We start from the raw sequence: 19,540 nt of genomic DNA on the forward strand, positions 1-19,540 counted from the left end.
AAAATCAAGTCTCGGCTTGGCTATAAATAATTGCCCCACTCTTTAGAAAGTCTAAGACCTAAGAACTCTGAATCTAATCAGCATCTCAAAGGGCTGTGATCTACCAGATACAGAGAGAGACCAGACCACAGTACAATTTACAATTCCTTATTTTTTTTCATTATTGTGAGAATATTTTTGAACATGGAGAATTTCATGTAACCTCCACCCAGAGTCATTCATATTTATTACTATATTTGCTTCAAGTCTTTTTTATTTAAAACAAATTACGGAGGGAACTCCCTGGAGGTCTAGTGGTTAAGACTCCATTCTTCCAAAAAAAATTATAGATAGAGTTAGAGTTTCACTTACCCCCTTGCTCCAATCCCCATAATTCTTATATTTCTTCAACTTTTCCTCCCTACTCAAGTTTCTCCTCTGTACTTTCCTTTTCTGACCATTTTGTGTGTGCTGCATGCTAAGTCGCTTCAGTCGTGTCTGACTGTTTTCAACCCTATGGACTGCAGCCTGCCAGGTTTGCCTGTCCATGGGATTCTCCAGGCAAGAATACTGAAGTGGGTTGCCATGTCTTCTTCCAGGGGATCTTCCCAACCCAGGGATCAAACCAAGTCTGCTGCGTCTCCTGCATTGGCAGGAAGGTTCTTTACCACTAGCGCCACCTGGAAAGCCCTGTTTAATTCTCTTCTCATTAATATTTTTTTTCTTTTTTTCACCATGCCACGTAGCTTGTGGGATTTTAGTTCCCCAACCAGGGATTGAACCCTTGTTTTCATCAGTGATAGCACAGAGTCCTAGGCCCTGGACCACCAGGGAATTTCCCTCTTCTCATTAATTCTAAAACCTAGTGAGTTTAATATTTTATACACTCTTCTAAATGTTTTTCAAAATAGAAGACCAATTTAAAAGGAGGCTTCTTTAAGGATCTTGATTACTTTTTGGGTGCGTATCTGGTCCTTAACTGAAACAGGTTTCCATTCCAAAATAAAAGTTGTGATTATTAAATTATATGGTGCTTTTTCTTGTGTAACTTTTAAATTGCCTTTAGAATGTCTAGAATTCTAAAGATATTTTAAGCAACTTGCAACATTAGAATGAATTTACGGCCTCTCAGAATTACAATTTTGAGTAAAAACACTCAACAGGCTATCTTAATTCTGGTTGTGTCAGCTTCAGTTCAGTTGCTCAATTATGTCTGACTCTTTGTGACCCTATGGACTGCCGTACGCCTGGCCTAAAACTCATGTCCATTGAGTTGGTGATGCCATCCAACCATCTCATCCTCTGTCGTCCCCTTCTCCTGCCTTCAATCTTTCCCAGCATCAGGGTCTTTTCCAATGAGTCAGTTCTTCGCATTAGGTGGCCAAAGTATTGGAGTTTCAGCTTCAGCATCAGTCCTTCCAATGTGTCAGCTTAAAATGAAAATTGTTTTTTAATTATAAATTCTCCTGATTTAGGCCATATATTACTATTCTTACTAGACTTGGCTATAAATCATTATCTGCTTCCTGAAATCAGATTTATTTTCAGAGGGCAAATTCTTACCATCAAAAGGAATATTCAACAGAATGTATTGCAGCCTCTCTGAAGGGGATGCTGCTCATATAGATTCACAGCAGGTTATGTTACTGAACTCAGGTCTGGCTGCTTGTTGCTCAAAAATTAATATTTGAGAGGCAAGTGTTGGTAGAAATAAAAAATGTTGCTTTTAATCAGAAAGCCAGCTTTCTGGGGAGAAGGTGGACTCATGTCCCCAAAAGCCAACTCTGAAGATTCTGCTAGGCCATGGAAGTTTTTTAAGGGAAAAGGGGAAGTAATCTATTAATCATTGAGATAGGGAACCACATTTATTGCCATATCCCCGGTGTGCAGGCTTGTTAACTACTTGTGATCTTTCTTTAGATAATATCTTGTTCATATAATTTATGAGATTACTGAAGGGAAGACTAGGGAAGAGATCTGCTCATCTGTTAATTACTTATTCTTCATTTCTAGTGTTTTGATCTACAGAAAGAACCGACAGATTAGGCAAGGTATTATGTGAATAAAAGATGTAAAAAGTGTGCTTGGGCAGGAGATGAGTAGATCATGGTGGTGGTGATGCCTGGCTTAAGGTTAGTTACAGTATAGCTTTGCTAAAGTGACAAGACAAAAGGGGCCTCCTCCATAGATGCTTACAGTCAGAGTTAGAAGAGACCTTAACCATCTAATTCAAATTGTTTTTGTACAGTGTTGTGGTCCTTTAATGGACTGGAACCTGGTGATACGGAGTCAACGATAAGAAAGTAAAAGAGAGAAAGAGGCTGATATTCCCTGGTTTATGCAGAGGACTAACAAAGCCCTTGACACAGGACTTAAATCACTCATGAAGGCACCAGGCACCCTCTCAAGGAGGTAAAGGCACAAAGTGCCTTCTTGAGAGGGTCTTAAAAGCCCGGACAGGAAAGTGAGCACGACGGGTCTCCACGCTCCAGAGAGTCAGGCAGAAAGAGAGAGAGAGAGAAAAAAAAGACACGGGGACCTAAGCTCTGATGGAGCAAAGGTGCCTTTTTCTAAAAGGTGATTTTTCTATGAGTATATATATGCTGTGGTACAAGAAACTTCTTTCGGGAATGGTAGAGATCAGAAAACCAAACATATAGCAACCGTTACCAAGGGAACAAGGGGTAATGTTAGTCACAAGGTCAGGAGACAATCCATATCTCAAGAAAGGGGAGCAAGACTAAACAGTTTTGTCATAAAGAAAATGTTTACTAAAGGAGACCCAAGCCTGCCTCACACAATGACCTCAGTCCCTGGGAGCAGCGTGCTGTTCTGCTTGAAGAGGGACAAAGGACTCATGAGAGACAGCACATAGGAATCCTCCCGTCAAACATTCCCTGACAGTACAGGTGAAGAATAAGTGCCCACAGAGAGAAAGTAACTTTCCAGAAGTCCCACAGTGAATTCCTGGCAGGGCTGGGCCTAGAACCTATGTCCATTTTTGGCCTCTGCTCCATTAAGATGTCTCATGCCTGGAGCATAGACAGCTGCAGGGAATGTCTAGAAGCAATCTTATCATTATATAACTTACTGCTGAAACTACTGAGTGTAATTTAATGTTTCCCCTAATCCACAAACTTTTGTTTTTTCTCAGAAACTTCTTTATAGCCACCATGTCACACTATTAGTATCAGCTTTCTCTTTCTTATAACCAGAAATGGTTTCGTGAGTGTTCATGTGAGCAGTTGCATAAGGCCTCATGCTTAGAGGGCCTCATGCTTGCCTAGTTTAAGGTGTTCCTTGAAATTCTTAACTTTTTAGCAACTGGCTCCACATTTTTATTTTGCACAGAACCCCACAAATTAGGCAGCATACTGGTAACTTACATCCCATGAGATAGAAATGAGAAAGAAAATGGTCTCTCCATTGTGTTAGGAGATTGTAATGAAATGCCTAGAACTATCCCTTGGAAGAGGATCAGAAACTTGGCACTTGTACCCCTGACTCAGGTCACTGACTGCTTCCCACAACCCCAGGCCACCAACCTAGTTTGGATGTGCAGGACCTAATGATCTTCCCACTGTGTGATCTGGCTTCTTGAGAAAAACTCTAAGCAACCTAAATGTCCATCAACAGAGGAATGGATAAAGTAGATGCAGGACATATATACAATGGAATATTACTCAGCCCTTAAAAAGGAATAAAATTGGGTCATTTGTATAGACATGGATAAACCTAGAGACTGTCATACAGAATGAAGTAAGTCAGAAAGAGAAAACCAAACATCACATATTAATGCATATATGTGGAATCTAGGGAAATGGCATAGATGATCTTATTTGCAAAACAGAAATAGAGGCACAGATGTGGAGAACAAACACATGTACAAGGGCAGGAAGGGGGAGTGGGATGAATTGGGAGATTAGGACTGATATGCATACATTGTTGATACTATGTATAAAATAGATAACTAATGAGAATCTATTGTATAACTCAGAGAACCCTACTCAGTGCTCTGTGATGACCTGAGTAGGAAGGAAATCGAAAAAAGAGGGGATGTATGTATATGTAGGGCTGCTTCCATTTGCTGTACAGTAGAAACCATTTATGTTGGTGAGAAAGTAATTTTGGACCATAAATTTTAAATCATTATAACTAGGCTGAAACCCATCTTTATTAATCAAAATTGGGATGATTACAAGTAACATTTTTGTCAGTGAGAAAGTTTATTCTTGTAGCATAAAAAAATCCATGTGTTGGGGTTCGACAAAGTCTTAGAAAGCATTTTCTGCTTCCTCCTGGTTGTAGAAGCCTTTTCCCTGCAAAAAGTTGCCCAGATACTTGAAGAAGTGATAGTCAGTTGGCAAGAGGTCAGGTGAATATGGCAGATGAGGCAAAACTTGTAGCCCAAGGTATTCAACTTTTTTTTAATTTTTAAAATATTTATTTATTTTTTAATTGAAGGATAATTGCTTTACAGGATTGTTGGTTTCTGCCAAATGTTAACATGAATCAGCCATAGCTATACATATGTTCCCTCCTTTTTGAACCTTCCTCCCACCTTCCTCCCTATCCCACGCCTCTAGGTTGTTATAGAGATCCGGGTTGAGTTTCCTTAAAAAAGCTAGGGATAAAATCACCACATGACCCTGCAATCCCACTACTAGGACTATACCTGGAAGAAACCAAAATTCATTCAACTTTTGAAGCATTGGTTGTGCAATGTGTGGTGGGGCGTCGTGGTGAAGAAGAATCGGGCCCTTTCTATACGATGCTGGCTGCAGGCATTGCAGTTTTCCATACATCTCATCATTTCCTGAGCATATTTCTCAGATGTAATGACTTTGCTGGGATTCAGAAAGCTGTAGTGGATCGGACAGGCAGCAGATCTCCATACAGTGGCCATGACCTTTTTTTGGTGCAAGCTTGGCTTTGGGAAGTGCTTTGGAGCTTCTCCTCAGCCCAATCACTGAACTGGTCATTGCCAGTTGTCATATAAAATCCACTTTTTGTCACACATCACAGCCCAATCAATAAGTGGCTCATTATTGTTGCATAAAATAAGAGAAGACGACAATTTTTAAAATTTTCGGTCAGTTCACGAGGCACACATTTATTGCGCTTTTTCACCTTTCCAGTTTGCTTCAAATTCTGAACGACCGTAAAACAGTTGATGTTGAGTTCTTTGGCAACTTCTCCTGTAGTAAGAGGATCAGCTTCAATGATGGCTCTCAGTTGTTCTTGTCAACTTCTGATGGCCAGCCGACTGCACTCCTCATCTTCAAGGCACTTGTCTTCTTTGCAAAACTTCTTGAACCACCACTGCACTGTACGTTCATTAACTGTTCCTGTGCCAAAAGCATTGTTGATGTTGCAAGTTGTCTCTGCTGCTTTATGCACCGTTTTGAACTCAAATAAGAACATTGCTTGAACTTACTTCTTGTCTAGACATCATTTCCCTAGTCTAAAATAAATATAAAATAAACAGCAAGTAATAAGTCATTAGCCAAAAAAAAAATACAAGAAATGTGCATTAAAATGATGTGTAACATAATCACATTTATTTAAGAATGTATTCCAATATCAAACAGCACAGTTAGACAATGCAAAACTGCAGTTACTTTGCACCAACCTAGATAACACAACATTGTAAAGCAATTATACTCTAATAAGGATTTAAAAAAAAAAAAAAGCTCTAGCCAAATAATTGATTAAAATAGGATGGAAATCTCAGTAATTGACTTTGGCAGTGCACATTTGGCTACCAGTGGCCTGATGGCTATAAAAGGAAGCCTCTCTCTAGGGCAGGAAATTCAAGGAGACTGCCAAAGGGGAAGGACAGCAGAGGCTGTGTGCTAAATAGAATCATGCAAAAGAGGGAAGAACTGGCAAGAGCAGCACAGAATGTCTGAGCACTCCAGGAGCTACAGCCCAATATTGGAAGGAGGCTGAGGAAATCAGAGGTCAACAATAATCCATGAAATCACCCAAGACCCTGAGCAGTTTAACCACACGCTTTTTTCTCCCTACCTGAGGCATTTGTTTCACTTGTACCTCAGCTCTGGCACTTCTTCTCTCCTCCTTTTTTTGTTAGTTATTTGTTTGTTTGCCATCCAAAGTCAGGGACTTGTTTTTCTAGGGACCCTTTATTCATCTTTTTTTTTTTTTTGGCTGCACCATGTAAGCTTTCAAGATCCTAGTTTCCCTGACCAGGGATCGAACCCAGGCCTATGGCAGTGAAAGCACTGAGTCCTAACCACTGAACTGACAGGGAATTCCCATATTCATTTATATTGAGCATGTAGTAAATTGACTCAATTGAGAGAAACATTTATTGAGGGCTTATTTTGTGCTGAGCTTAGGCATTAGAGCTAGGGGTAGTAGGGAGGCGATGGGCATGGAGATGAGTAAGGGAAAGGCTCTGCCATTAATGAGTGTTCAGCCTAGAAGAGACAGACAAATGAACAAATTATTATAATACAGTGTGTCTAGGGAGGAGAAACTACTTAACTCCCCTGGAGAGAAGTGACAGGGATTCATGTCAAATCCCATGGCATTCAAAAAGCATTTGTTGCTTGATTGGCTGTTCTTCTTGTTAACTAAGTAGGTAGAGCATATTGTCACTCTCCTGCTACCCCAGAAATTTTCATCACTAATAAGCCTGGGTGAACATTAAGGAATGGGTCACTAGCCCCAGTGGAGCCTCCCACGCTCAACCCAGTCAGGCATATCACCAACCACCCAGGTGGATGAAACATGTATAAGGCAGCGGGATCCTTCTGCAGCTGCTGAACATCTGGTGTGAGGAATCTAGGTAACTATGAATGAGAGATATTACTTCTCTGATCCGGACCCTCAGTATTCGGTACAGCTAGTTTGACTGAGAAACTAAACCGCAACAAAAATTAAGTGTTGCTTCTCCCAGCTTTTGGCATGTCAGAAACTGTAGCTATGAGCGAGAAGAGTAACAGGCTTTGAGCATGTTTCAGGGCAGAGCAAGAGCCCCAGGTAATAGGAAGATATGCCATGAGAAAGCCCTACATTTTACTGACAACAGCAGTAGGTACTGAGAGCAAATTGCATGCTGAATTTAAGGTACAAAAGGGGAGGAGGGTCTTGCAAATTCCCCAGGCTCACTATCACACAACAAATATAACTCTCTGTCCAGCTTCTTAAATTCCTTTGATGTTGTGTCAAACAGCCTCTAATATTTTATTTCTATCCTCCTTTATTGTTTCTTGTTGTTGTTCAGTCACTCAGTTGTGTTCAGTTCTTTGCCACCATGGCCTGTGGCACGTCAGGCTTCCCTGTCCTTCACCATCTCCCAAAGTTTGCTCAGATTCATGTCCATTGAGTTCATGATGCCATCCAACCATCTCATCCTCTGTTACCCCCTTCTCCTTTTGCCTTCAGTCTTTCGCAGCATCAGGGTCTGTTCCAGTGAATCGGTTGTTTGCATCAGGTGGCCAAATTATTGGAGCTTCAGCATCAGTCCTTCCAATGACTATTTAGGATTGATTTCCTTTAGAATTGACTGGTTTGATCTCCTTGTAGTCCACGGGACTCTCAACAGCCTTCTTCAACACCACAGTGTGAAAGCATCAACGTGTTTCTTATTACAAAGTGGTAACATGCTTGTAAAAAAATTCAAATACATCCAGCATGGATACCCCAGGAGGTCACTCTCCCCAGGCTCTAAGTGGTGTACGGGAGCATAGGGCTCTGTCCTGTGATGTGCAGTCCCTTCCCACAGTGTTGGAGGTGAAGCCGGGCATTGCATCTGCACCTACATATTCCTACAGCTTCTCTGAGTCCTATGGACAATGACTGAGAAGACAAACCATTCAGGAAACATCTTAAAAAAAAAATCCTCCCCTCCCAGGTGCCACCAGCACAGCCCAGAGCAGGCTGTCAGGACTGCACCTCATGAACACTTAGTTATATCAGCAGCTAATATTGCTTGCAGTCTTCAAGAAGATTCTGCTGCCTTCACCTGTTCTTCAGCTCTCATCTTTCACTATACCTCTGTTCCAATAGGCGGTTAGCCATCCCCCAGCACTGGGACATTACAATTCTTTCCTTTCCTCTGGGGACCAAGGCCTTGACCTAAAGGAGGAAGGTGTCAGCTTATCTCCAGTGTCATAGCTAAGGGATGTCTTTGGCGTACACTCAGTGCCCACTGAATACTGATACACCGTCTCCCTAACTTACAGAGATTCTCTGGACACTGCTGTCTCCCATAGCCCCTCAATCAACCCTTACACGTTAGTACTCAAGTGTGTGCACACACACATGCACAAACACAGATCAACACTCCTGAGGTGTATACACCACTCACATTTAGCCATGACTTTTCATGCCCTCTTTTCTAGACTTTAATCAGATTCAGTCACACTAATGCATTTATAAATCCCTCAGCTCTTAAGGGTACACAAGTGGCATTTAGAAAATCCTTCTTTGTGTGATTATTTAACCTCCCTAAAGTTCAGGAAGCAGGAATTAGAAATTATGGATTCATAGAAAGTTAAAATAGAAAGGTCTTTCCATTCTTTCATCCATTAAACAAATCTGTATTCAAGTTGTACTCTGTGCCTTGTAATGTGTACTGGGTCATATAGTTCTCTCCTTTTGTTTCATAGATGAGAAAGCAGAGGCCCAGATGAGCTGAGGGTGCACACAAGTCTCTTAAATGGCAGGTATATCCAAGAAACCTCACTCCCCTCTCTGGATTCTTTATATCCACATACTGAAGAGAAACTCGTCTTAAGTCCTAAGCAGTAACTTAAAGCAGATAATGAGTTTAAGAGGAAGAATGGCCATCAGTGATACCACCGATCAAAGAACATTCTTCACGACTACAGAGTGGAAAGACAGATTACTCTTAAGAAAAGCAATTGCACAGGTCACTGCTGTCAGCATTACGATCCTGTATTAACAGATGGAGTGTGTGTTCCCTGTTGAGGATTCATAGCACCACGGCTTTGTATAGGTTCCTAACCCATTGCCTGAAATGGCAAAGTCCCCCAACTCTGAAAACTGTTTTTTTTTCCTTTGCTAACTCATTTGGCAACAAAATCTGTCCTGAACTGATGCAAATCAATTCTCAGACTTTGTTTATCCTTTGTATATTCACACCATTTTGCTTCAGAAGCATCAATATATTTATAATGGGTGCTTTTAGACCCCATATATGTGGTTTAATATGGTATATAGAAGATATTGTTTTTCTAAAATCCACAAAATCCTGAATTAAAAAAAAAAAAAAAAGAAAATCTGACCCCAAGGATCATAATACACCTTGGTATTATGGATGTATATTATATTTAGAATATACAATCTCTTACAGGATTGGTACAAGGAATATTGGTTCTTACCCTCTCCCACAAATACACAAATAAGATTAATTCCACTGAGACTTCACCCTTCCCAGGCTCAGTCTGGTTTTATAGATTCTAAGAAGCTGTATTTTCAGTTTATTCCTTAAGAGTTGCTTGTACAACAAAGGAAACTTTAAAAAATTAAACCTTGGAATTCACTATAACCTGAATTAGTCTAGAGATGGTACCTGGTGACTTCTCCTTCCTGCCTGTTGTGCAGTGGCTAGTATAATAGAACTGCTGGTTGCTGTGATGGTGATAATTCCTGCATTATCTGGTGTTCAGAGGAAGTGATGCACATTGGGTCTCAGTTAGTCTCCCCCAAACTCCAGTCACTTCTTTTCTAAGTCACATTTCCCAACTATCCTTTCACTTCAATGCATGAATTCTCAGTATTATTTTTTTAATATTTATTTATTTATCTGTGTCAGGTTTTCGTTGCAGCACATGGGATCTTCTTTGTGTCATGTGAGATCTTTCATGTGAGATCAGCCTCTTGTGAGTCTCACATTCTAGATAGGGTCAGCAAACTTTTTCTGTGAAAGGCTAGATACTAAATGTTCTATGCTTTATGGACCACATCGGGTCTCTTGTTGTTTGGCCACTTCTCAAGGCTTGCAGGACCTTAGTTCCCCAACCATGGACTGAACCCTGGCCTTCAGCAGTGAAATCACAGAGTCCTAACCACTGGACTATCAGGGAATTCCCTGTTGTTTTTTTTATTTTTTAATAGAACACTTTACAAATGTCAAAACCATTCTTAGCTTGAAGATCATACAAATGCTACACAAAATATGGAAAGAGCAAATGAATACTGCAGTCACTAAAGGTCACAGATTCAGCTTCAGTGATAAGTAAATAAATGCTTGTGTAACAAGCTAAGTACTGTGCTTAGGTCAGAAGTGGTCAGGCGTAAGAAATGGTAAAGGTGGAGCTTTGTATGGGGACCAGGAGGTAGCTAAGCCTGGCTAGGGTATATATTTCCTATAAGAAAAGATGAAACTGGGAAGGAATGTGGAAGGTAGCTTGGGAGGGCTCTGGTCCTTCTCTGAGGCTATGTAGTATGTATTTCATTTGGTAATGAGGGTAACCCCTCTAGAGGAATGGCATTGCCTGGAATCCAGCAGCATCCTCTTAATTGGTTTTCCTGCTCTCAGTCCTGTCCCCTCCACCTCCACACGCCAGTCAGAGGAATCTTCAGTTCAGTTCAGTTCAGTTGCTCAGTCGTGTCTGACTCTTTGTGACCCCATGAACCGCAGCAAGCCAGGCCTCCCTGTCCATCACCAGCTCCCAGAGGAATCTTTCTACAATGCAAATCTGATTAAGTCTCTCCTCCTATTCAAAACTCTTCATTCATTTTCCATTGTCTTGAAGATATTGTCCAAACTCCTTATCATGGTTTAGAAGTCCTGTCATGATCTGGCCCCTGCCTCCATCTCCTGTTATATTTATTTATTTACTGATCTTTTCTAGTTCCTCAAATGCACCATCCTCTCTTGCCTTTAGACCTTCATGCTTGTACATGATTCTCACTGTCTGCAACACTGCCATCACCACTTTCACTCTCTTCTCCAGCACGGATAAATCCAAATCAGCCCTCTGTTCTCAGCTTCAGTGCAACTTGCTCTGAGATCTTCCCTAAGTCTATGCACTAGTTGAGGTTTCCTGTGGCAAAAACTTTATTAGAATAACTTATTTAACTTGTCAGCCATCCCTGATAGAATCTAAGCTCTGCAAGGACAGGCATCATTTTGTATCTTAATCACTATTGTAACCCAAAAATCTAGCATAGCACTGGTTTATAGTAGGTACTTAACTAATAATTTTCACTATGAAAGCATTTGGTATCATTCTGGGGGGTTCCGAAGAGCTCTGGTACCACAATCCTTTATGTTTTGGTGCAGAAAGAATTCAGGAAGAGGCAAAGTGACAGATTAAGAAATGATTTATTTGAATAGGATGCTTATGAGGCTTATAAGCCAGGGGGTGACAGGGTGCCATACCCCAAGAATTTAGCAGGCTGCAGTTTTATAATCAAAGTAAAAGGGAGAGGGAGAAGAAATTTCTTTTTCTTGAATAGACATCATCCTTTCATCATCAGCTCCTCCTCTAGGTTGAACAAGAGAATTTTCTTCTTCCTACATGACCAAGCTAGGTCCACAAATTATTGTTTTTTATGTGTGCAGAGAGCATGTCCTAAGGAATCATTAACTTATTGAGCTCACTGGACAAGATGTCTCATGCCACCATTGTTTAATTGTTTGTGGGCATGTCTCATACTTCTGTTGCATGGTTTTGTTGCTAAGCAAGCCTGCTTGGTTTTGTGGTTAAGCAAACCTGATTTTTTAAATCTGAGTAATACAGCGGTCTCCCCTATTTTTTCTACTTAACTACTTAACTAGTGGAATTAACTATTTAATGACCTGTTTTGTCCCTTTGTGAAAGTTGCTCAGTCGTGTCTGACTCTTTGCGACCCCATGGACCATACAGTGCTTGGAATTCTCCAGGTCAGAATACCGGAGTAGGTAGACATTTCTTTCTCCAGGGGATCTTCCCAATCCAGGGATCAAACCCAGGTCTCCTGCATTGCAGATGGATTCTTTACCAGTTGAGCCACCAGGGAACCCCAAGAATACTGGAGTAGGTGGTCTATCCCTTCTCTAGTGGATCTTCCCAACCCAGGAATCAAACTGGGGTCTCCTGCATTGTAGGGCAGATTCTTTATTAACTGAGCTACCAGGGAAGCTTTTTGTCCTTTTACTCTGTCCCTATCAACAAGATGAATGAATATGTATGGATGAATGTATGAATGAAAGGAAATGGGACTTTATTTAAAAGGAAGCTTAATCTGGTTATATGTTCTAGAGTCAAGGCTAATGAGGAGGCTCTTATGGAAGACCAAGTGGGAGGAACTAGACCACTCGGGACAGAAGGAATGGAAAGGGAGGGAGAAATGGTTGTGAGAAATGGGAGGAATAAAAATCACTAGAACTCAAATGACTGATTGATTGGATGTGGGGAACAAGAGAGAAGGAAATTACTCTCCAAGCTAAGAGCCCAGCAGCAGCATCAGAAAGAGAAGGGAGTCCTACAAGGAAGAGATGGCTAGGATTTGAGAAGGAAGGAGAAATGAAAGAAATCGTTCAAATATAGTTTTCCTCAGTCCTAACCAACTAGCCATCCCAGGCAACCCTGATGGCTCTAGTCAGACTGAACTGGGCTAGAAGAACCTTTTGGTTGGCCAAGAATTTAGAATTCAAGTGGCATCTAAAACAGGCAGAGAGGCAAACTGAAATAGGTGGGTATGACAGCAGAACTACAGCAGCTGGGAGGCGACCGTGAGGCTCTTGAAACAAAGAACCAAGTCTAACTGATGAGATGACCCACATGAACACTTGAAGAACAATGAAGTACTAAGTGATATGGTATTAAGTTTAAGACCTGGAAGAGTCCAGAAAAGGGAGAGAACCATTGGGGCTGATCTGAAACTGGGAGAGAAATGTGTCAAAGCTGACATTGAGCTGGGCCCTGGAGGAAGGAGAAAATGACTGGGGGAGCTCAGAGTGGATAATGATGTTGAAGCCAGAGCAAAGGCCTCCTGATGGAGGAGTAGTGTAACTAGTTCCACTGAGAAGAAGGTATGGGCTGGAGTGAAGAGGAAGTGAAAAATATGAGATAATTTAAAGAGAGCATAAAGTAAAATTTGGTAAGAGATCAGATGTAAAGATCAGGAAAGAAAGAGTCAAAAATTAAAACCAGCATTCTTGACTGTGGAGGGTGGTGATTGGACAAAGATAGAAAGCATAGTGAAGCCAGATCATGCTCGCAGTTAACTTATGCAAACTCAACCATATATACTTAGTGAGCGAGTGAGAGAGGGGAGAGAAGCAATTTAAATATGCAGGCGAGGCGATGCGAGGCCTTCCCTGCTGGCACAACGGATAAAAATCCACCTGCCAATGCAGGGGACATGGGTTTGATCCCTGGTCCAGGAAGATTCCATATGCCATGGAGCCACTAAGCCCGTGCACCACTACTGAGCCCACATGCCTAGAGCCTGGGCTCTGCAACAAGAGAAGTTACTGCAATGAGAAGCCTGTACACCACTTCGAAGAGAAGCCCCTGCTCACACAACTAGAGAAAGCCTGTGTGCAGCAACGAAAACCCAGCACAGTCAAAATAACTACATTTTAAAAATAAATAAATATGCATGTGATTCTGATCAACCTCCTATCCAGAGAGCCCCTGCTCTGCGATAAGGAGACAGCCACTCCAGAATTGGGAGCTGCGGATATGCTTTTCCCTCAGCTGGTCTCAATTCCTGTACACCTCTCATAGTATGAACATTTCATTATGCTGATGGTGATCCTGGTGTTCAAAGAAACAGATTTTTTTCATACAATATGATCCCTAAAGGCAAGCCAATTACTTATTCCAGTGTGAAATTTAAAAAAAAAAATTCCATCATTTGCCAGCTGGAGAAACTTCCTACTCTGCGATTTTTGCTTTAGAATCTAACTTTACAACTGAAAGTGTAACAGCAAGACTATTTGCAAGGGAAAGTATCCTTTAGAATGCCCTGAGTTGAGAGTAACAGAAAACTCCACTCATACTAGTTTAAAATAATAAAGGGGGGGCTTCCCTGGTGGTCCAGTGGTTAAGACCACCCCTTCCAATGCAGGGGTGTGAGTTTGAGCTAAGATCTTACATGTTCCCCAGCCCAAAACCAAAACATAAAACAGAAGCAACATTATTACAAATAAAGGGTTTTAAAATGGTTCACATAAAAAAAAAATCTTAAGAAAATAAAGGGAATATATTGGCTCGAGTTTGTGCTAAGTCACTTCAGTCATGTCTGGCTGTTTGAAACCCTATGGACTGGAGCTCTCCAGGCTCCTCTTTTCATGGGATTCTCCAGGCAAGAATACTGGAGTGGGTTGCCATGCCCTCCTCCAGGGGATCTTCCCAACCCAAGTCTCTTACATCTCCTACATTGGCAGGCGGGTTCTTCACCTCTAGCGCCACCTAACTAATAAGTCCAAATACGATAGCAAGAACTTGCACAGGGTAGGTGAGGAGTGGGGATCCCACACTCAGAGACGATAAGATGATGCTGAAACTGTGAACCATGGTTGAGCCAAACAGACATTTGTGGGAAGAAATCCACTCTGGGATCTGTCTTTTTCATCAAAACCCAAGCTAGCAATAAATCAATAAATCTAGCTAGCCTATGTGAACGGGTCCATCCTATCCTTCTGACACAAAACATAACCTGCATTCATTTCCTCTGGATGTCAGAATATAGCATATACAATGACATACACATTTGTCCAAAGGAGCCGTTTATCCATGCACCTTCGCTTGAGTCTTAACTCATGAGCCTTGTTCTCTGTACTTTAGTAAGACCTCTGCCACTGTGAATCATTACTGGGGACCTATCAACAATTCTGCTTAGGCCTTGGGTCTCCTGGAGTCACCGACTTATAAAATGAAACAAAAAGAGCACCCCACCCTCTGGAAGGCAGAAACCAATTGCAATGCATTCTTTTTCTCTTTGCAGTCTCCCTCCCTTCCTTGTCTTTCTTCCTCTCCCCTCTCTCCTTTGCTCTCTTTTTCCTTCATGAATTCTCCTTCCCTGTCCTAAGCCTTGCTGGTCCTCCAGCTCCACTGGGACATTGAACTGTGGGCTGGGGGTCAGAGCACCAGCCCAAAGAAACATAAAGAAAGCAGGAGGGCACACGCATTTGCCAGAACCCCTGGCCCACCTGACTGCCTTCTCTGTCCCTCTCAGGCCTCCTGGGATGGACGTCAGCCGCCTCCTCCTGGCTACCTTGCTGGCCTGCCTGTGCTTCCTCACTGCCTACAGCCACCTGGCACCTGAGGAAAAGCCCAGAGATGAAAGGAACCTGAAGAACAACTCTTCCATGAACCTGTTGGATTTCCCTTCTGTCTCTATTGTGGGTAAGTAGTCTTACCCACTGGCTGGCCTGGGGCCCAGCCTCTGGGCTCTGGCCCATGAGAAGGGGCTGAAGGGGGTCAAACGCTCCCCAAGCTGCTATCAGGATCCATTGCCGTTGGTCAGAGCTCCTTTGTGCTCATTCCTCAGAACAATTCTGGAGGAATCAAGTGCCCCTTAACTCATTTGGTTAAGAAAGCTCTGCCTCTCACCAATCTAATATGCAGCTTAGCATGTTAGAGGCTCTGAGAAACCCTAAAGTCAAGACACTTGGTGAATTTGGTTTAACTTGGCGTTTCTGAAACTTACTGAATCACATAACTCCTATCAATGGTAAAATTTTTAGAAAACTCTGCAGAATATAACCAAGTCTGGGATGAACTAGTTCTTTCATGCCAGGGTTGAGAATTGAAAATGACTGCTTAGAGGAAAATATCAGGGGTATTAGAGCCTAGCATTAGAGAATGTCTGGTTTGAATTCATCTGACAATAATTATAATAACATATATACTTATTTTCTGATAGGCACTCTGAAGTGAATACTATTTTTATTCCTATTTTATTTCACAGCTAAGTAAATTAAAAGTTAGAAAAGTTAAGTAACTAACATACAGTTTGTAGTTGGCAGAGACAGTCCATAGGTCTCAAAGATTAAGACACGACTGAGCGACTGAACTGAACTGACTGAACTGAATACATACCCAGGTTCTGGGTTAGGTTCTGTTTAACTCCAGAATCTAAGCTCAAAACTAATATTCCTTGCTGACTTGCCTCTCACTTCAAAAAGAGGATATTCTAGATATATGGGAAGGGACTGGAGCACATTAACATTGATATGTGTCAGATTTTCCACTATATAAACATACCTCATTTATCCTCACAACTCTTCAAGGTAGGTATTACAGTACCTACTTGCATATGAGAAAACTGAGTCTTAAGGAGATTAAGTAGTTTGTCCAAGACCACAAAGCTGTTATGTAGCAGAGTCAGGATTCAAATCAGGTCTGCCTGGCTCCAAAACTCTGAGAAATAGGAAATAGGAATATTGGAAATACAAGACCATCCTTGTACGAGACACTGAGTTCATTTTACAGGGCCTTCTTGGATTTTCCCTTTAGCTTTCCTTCAGAGGACTCTTTGCTCTCAGTCTCTGGCTCCAGGTCTGCAGCCAGGCTGCAGAAGCTGCTGGCCTAAGTCCCAAGATGTGATCTATCCAACCAAACCTTCATCCTCTCCCCAACCCTGGGGCTTCCTAGAGCCCTCTCTGCTCCTCCCACTTCACTGCAGTTGAGGACCCTGAGAAAATGGCTTTGTTCCTTCTGTCTCTCTCTGAAGCACTGAATAAGAAATCCAAAAAGATCAGCAGAAATGAAGCGGAAAAGAAGAAAAGACCTTCCAAGGTAGGCCTGGGAGTTCACATTGTCAGGATGGGACTGGACTTAAAGGGGGGGACACCCAAACTCTCGCTAGGAACTAAATGAAAGATTTTCCAGGGTTGCATGCCCCAGAAAAACTGAAAGCTACCAAAACCTTCCTGACCTCCAGGCCTAAAACAGACCACCAAGAGCTGAGGTCCAGGATGCTGAGTAAAATTGCTTACCTAAACTAAACTAGCTTGAACCCTGCCTAAAATAACTAGCTCAGACTTCCTAAACTAGCTTGAACCCTGCCTGAAATTTCACTGTCATTCATTCTTTTGATGAACGCGATGTTTCCCAAACCTCAGTCATTTCAGAACCATTTCTACAACTTTTACCATATCTGAGTTCCACTTATTTAATATTTGTTTAAAACTTAAAAACAAAAATACTATGTAACAGGACTTCCCTGGTGGCTCTGTGGTAAAGAATCCGCCTGCCAATGCAGAAGACATGAGTTGGATCCTTGGGTCAGAAAGACCCCCACATACCTCAGAGCAACCTGGCCCATGCGCCGCTACTATTGAGCCTATACTCTAGAGCCGGGGAGCTGCAACTACTGAAGCCTGTGCGCCCTAGAGTCAAGAAAGCAAGAAAAGCCACTGCAATGAGAGGCCCAAACACTGGAACCAGAGACACTAACCACAACCAGAGAATAGCCCTTGAAGCAACAAAGATTCAGGACAGCCAAAAACAAAAATAAATTAAAAAAAAACTATATAATCATGATAGAAAACCAGTATCACTTGGCATAAATCGGAAGTAACCATGAAAATAAGTAAAGTAAAAACAAAACCTTGTTAGCAAATTCTAGCTGGTTGGTGTTGCTTGCCAAAAGTTCTAAATCTGAGACTTGCTCTCTGTATTAACAAAGAAGGATTAGAAAGTGTTATGAGCCTTTCCATTTGAAAGAGATTGAAAAAAGAATCCTCTCTCACTGTGATTCAGTGTCATTTAATATTCATGTACTGCGTAAAATTGTACCACCATGATACAGTTTCTCACACTTTGAGAAATACTAGATTAAGGCACTGTTGAAATGCAGTGTTCCTATTTTAGTGTGCCTCATTTGATCAGATCATTGTAAACAGAGCCGGGAATACTGTACTAGGCATTGGAAGGTATGACATGGCACTGTGATCACAATAAAGTTCCCTGTTCTCTTTGAGCCTTCTGTAAAGTGAACAAGCAGATCAGATGATTGACAGAACTGTAAAATCTATTTACATGCTAGATTCTGGAAATATAGTAGTGAACAAGAGAGATACATAACTGCTCTCATGGAGCTTACACTCTTCTGGGAGAAACAGGAGAACAACACGTTAACCAGTGCTGTTCAGATAATGATAAACACTGTGAAGGAATGAAAGCATGGAGTGAGACAGAGGGAAGGGAAGAGTGGTCAGGGGAAGTACTCCAGGAGGCAAGACTTAAAAGATTGAGAAACTTCGTAATCTTGAGCTGCAGTGTTCAATGGAAATGCAATGTGAGACACATATAAATTAAAATTCTAGTAGCCAGATTTTTTTTTAGTAGCCAGATTTTTTAAAGGAAAAAAAAAAGCAGGTGCAATATTTTATTTACCCCAGTAGATCCCAAATATTATCATTTTAATATGTAACCAACATAAAAAGTTATTGATTTTTTTTTTGCGCTGTCTTTGACTTTTACACTCTCAATTCCAGTTTTTTACACTAGTGAAATACAGTCCTAACAAAACAATGTAGTTGTCTTTAATGAGAAACATTTTACTTCAGCTTCAATTAAAATTAAATAAAAATTGAAAACCTTGTTCCTCAATTGCACTAGACACATTTAAAGTACTCAGCAGCCACATATGGTGGGTGGCTGCCTGCACTGGACAGCATAACAAAGAATGTCCCCAGGAAAGGAAGCCCCAAAACAAAGCGCCAGCAGCAGGAACTCATTTGGTGTGTTCGGTGCACAGAGGGCGGGCAGGTCGGGCAGTGTGTTAAAGACCAGTGGGAGTGGTAGGCGGGCCAAACCACAGAGGGCTTCAGGGATCCAAGTGAGGGGAAGGAGGATGCGCTTAGTTCCTTGTGCGTCGGAGATTGGACAGTAAGGAGGCAAGGGCAGCAGACAGTGGCCAAGCCCAGGGTTTCAGCCGTAGCGAAGAAGTGGCTAGACTCCGGACCTACCGTGAAGGCAGAACCAATAGGGATTGCGGATACACTGGAAGGGGAAGACAACAAAGACGGTAGTTAAAAACCGTGCAGCCTAATGGGATCCCGTGGGGAGAGAAGAGGCCAGGCCCGAGCCAGTTAAGTGTTGTTGGCGAAGCAGGCGGGTACCCGCTAGGGTGCTCTGTGGGCATGAGTCGAGCGGGCGGTGGACAGCAGGTGGGGACGGCTAGTCCGAGGAGTTCCCAGGCAAGGGTGAGGACAAGTGGGGCGGACGTGGATGGCTCGGGCAGCCCCGGCGTTTCCCCGCAGAGAAAGGCTCCGATGAAGAACGTGGCACGGCCCCGGCCCCCGCCGCCTACCCCCTGCGTGGCCACCCGCGACAGCTGCAAGCCTCCAGCGCCCGCCTGCTGCGACCCATGCGCCTTCTGCCAGTGCCGCTTCTTCCGCAGCGTCTGCTCTTGCCGCGTGCTCAACCCCACCTGCTGAGCGCGCCTCAGGGCCGGCTTCCAAAGGCGGGGCTCCAGGGACCCTGGGGCCTTTCTGGGGCGGGAGAGCTCTGGTAGGAGGGGCTTCAGAGAACGGAGTGGGCGTGGATATTGACATTGGGGCGGGGCTCTAAGGAGGCGGGGCTTCAGGAAGTCTAGGCTAGGGCTGGGCTAAAATCCA

At 42.5% G+C, this 19,540-nt stretch overlaps 1 protein-coding gene and 1 non-coding gene across 2 annotated transcripts in view; both read left to right on the top strand.

Annotated features, from left to right (window-relative positions):
• Positions 1-19,540, top strand: part of ASIP (agouti signaling protein) — a 49,973-nt gene extending 30,433 nt beyond the window's left edge. The window contains exons 2-4 of the mRNA XM_065919766.1: positions 15,148-15,317; positions 16,648-16,712; positions 19,184-19,540. Of these exons, the coding sequence (XP_065775838.1) occupies positions 15,148-15,317; positions 16,648-16,712; positions 19,184-19,360 (412 nt within the window). The 3' untranslated portion in view covers positions 19,361-19,540. The remainder of the gene's footprint in view (positions 1-15,147; positions 15,318-16,647; positions 16,713-19,183) is intronic.
• On the top strand, positions 7,637-7,836 carry LOC136162189 (small nucleolar RNA SNORA73 family). The gene has a single exon (XR_010662011.1). It is a non-coding gene; the product is annotated as a small nucleolar RNA SNORA73 family (small nucleolar RNA).

This window comes from Muntiacus reevesi, chromosome 2 (assembly GCF_963930625.1).
Source record: "Muntiacus reevesi chromosome 2, mMunRee1.1, whole genome shotgun sequence".
Classification (NCBI taxonomy): domain Eukaryota; kingdom Metazoa; phylum Chordata; class Mammalia; order Artiodactyla; family Cervidae; genus Muntiacus; species Muntiacus reevesi.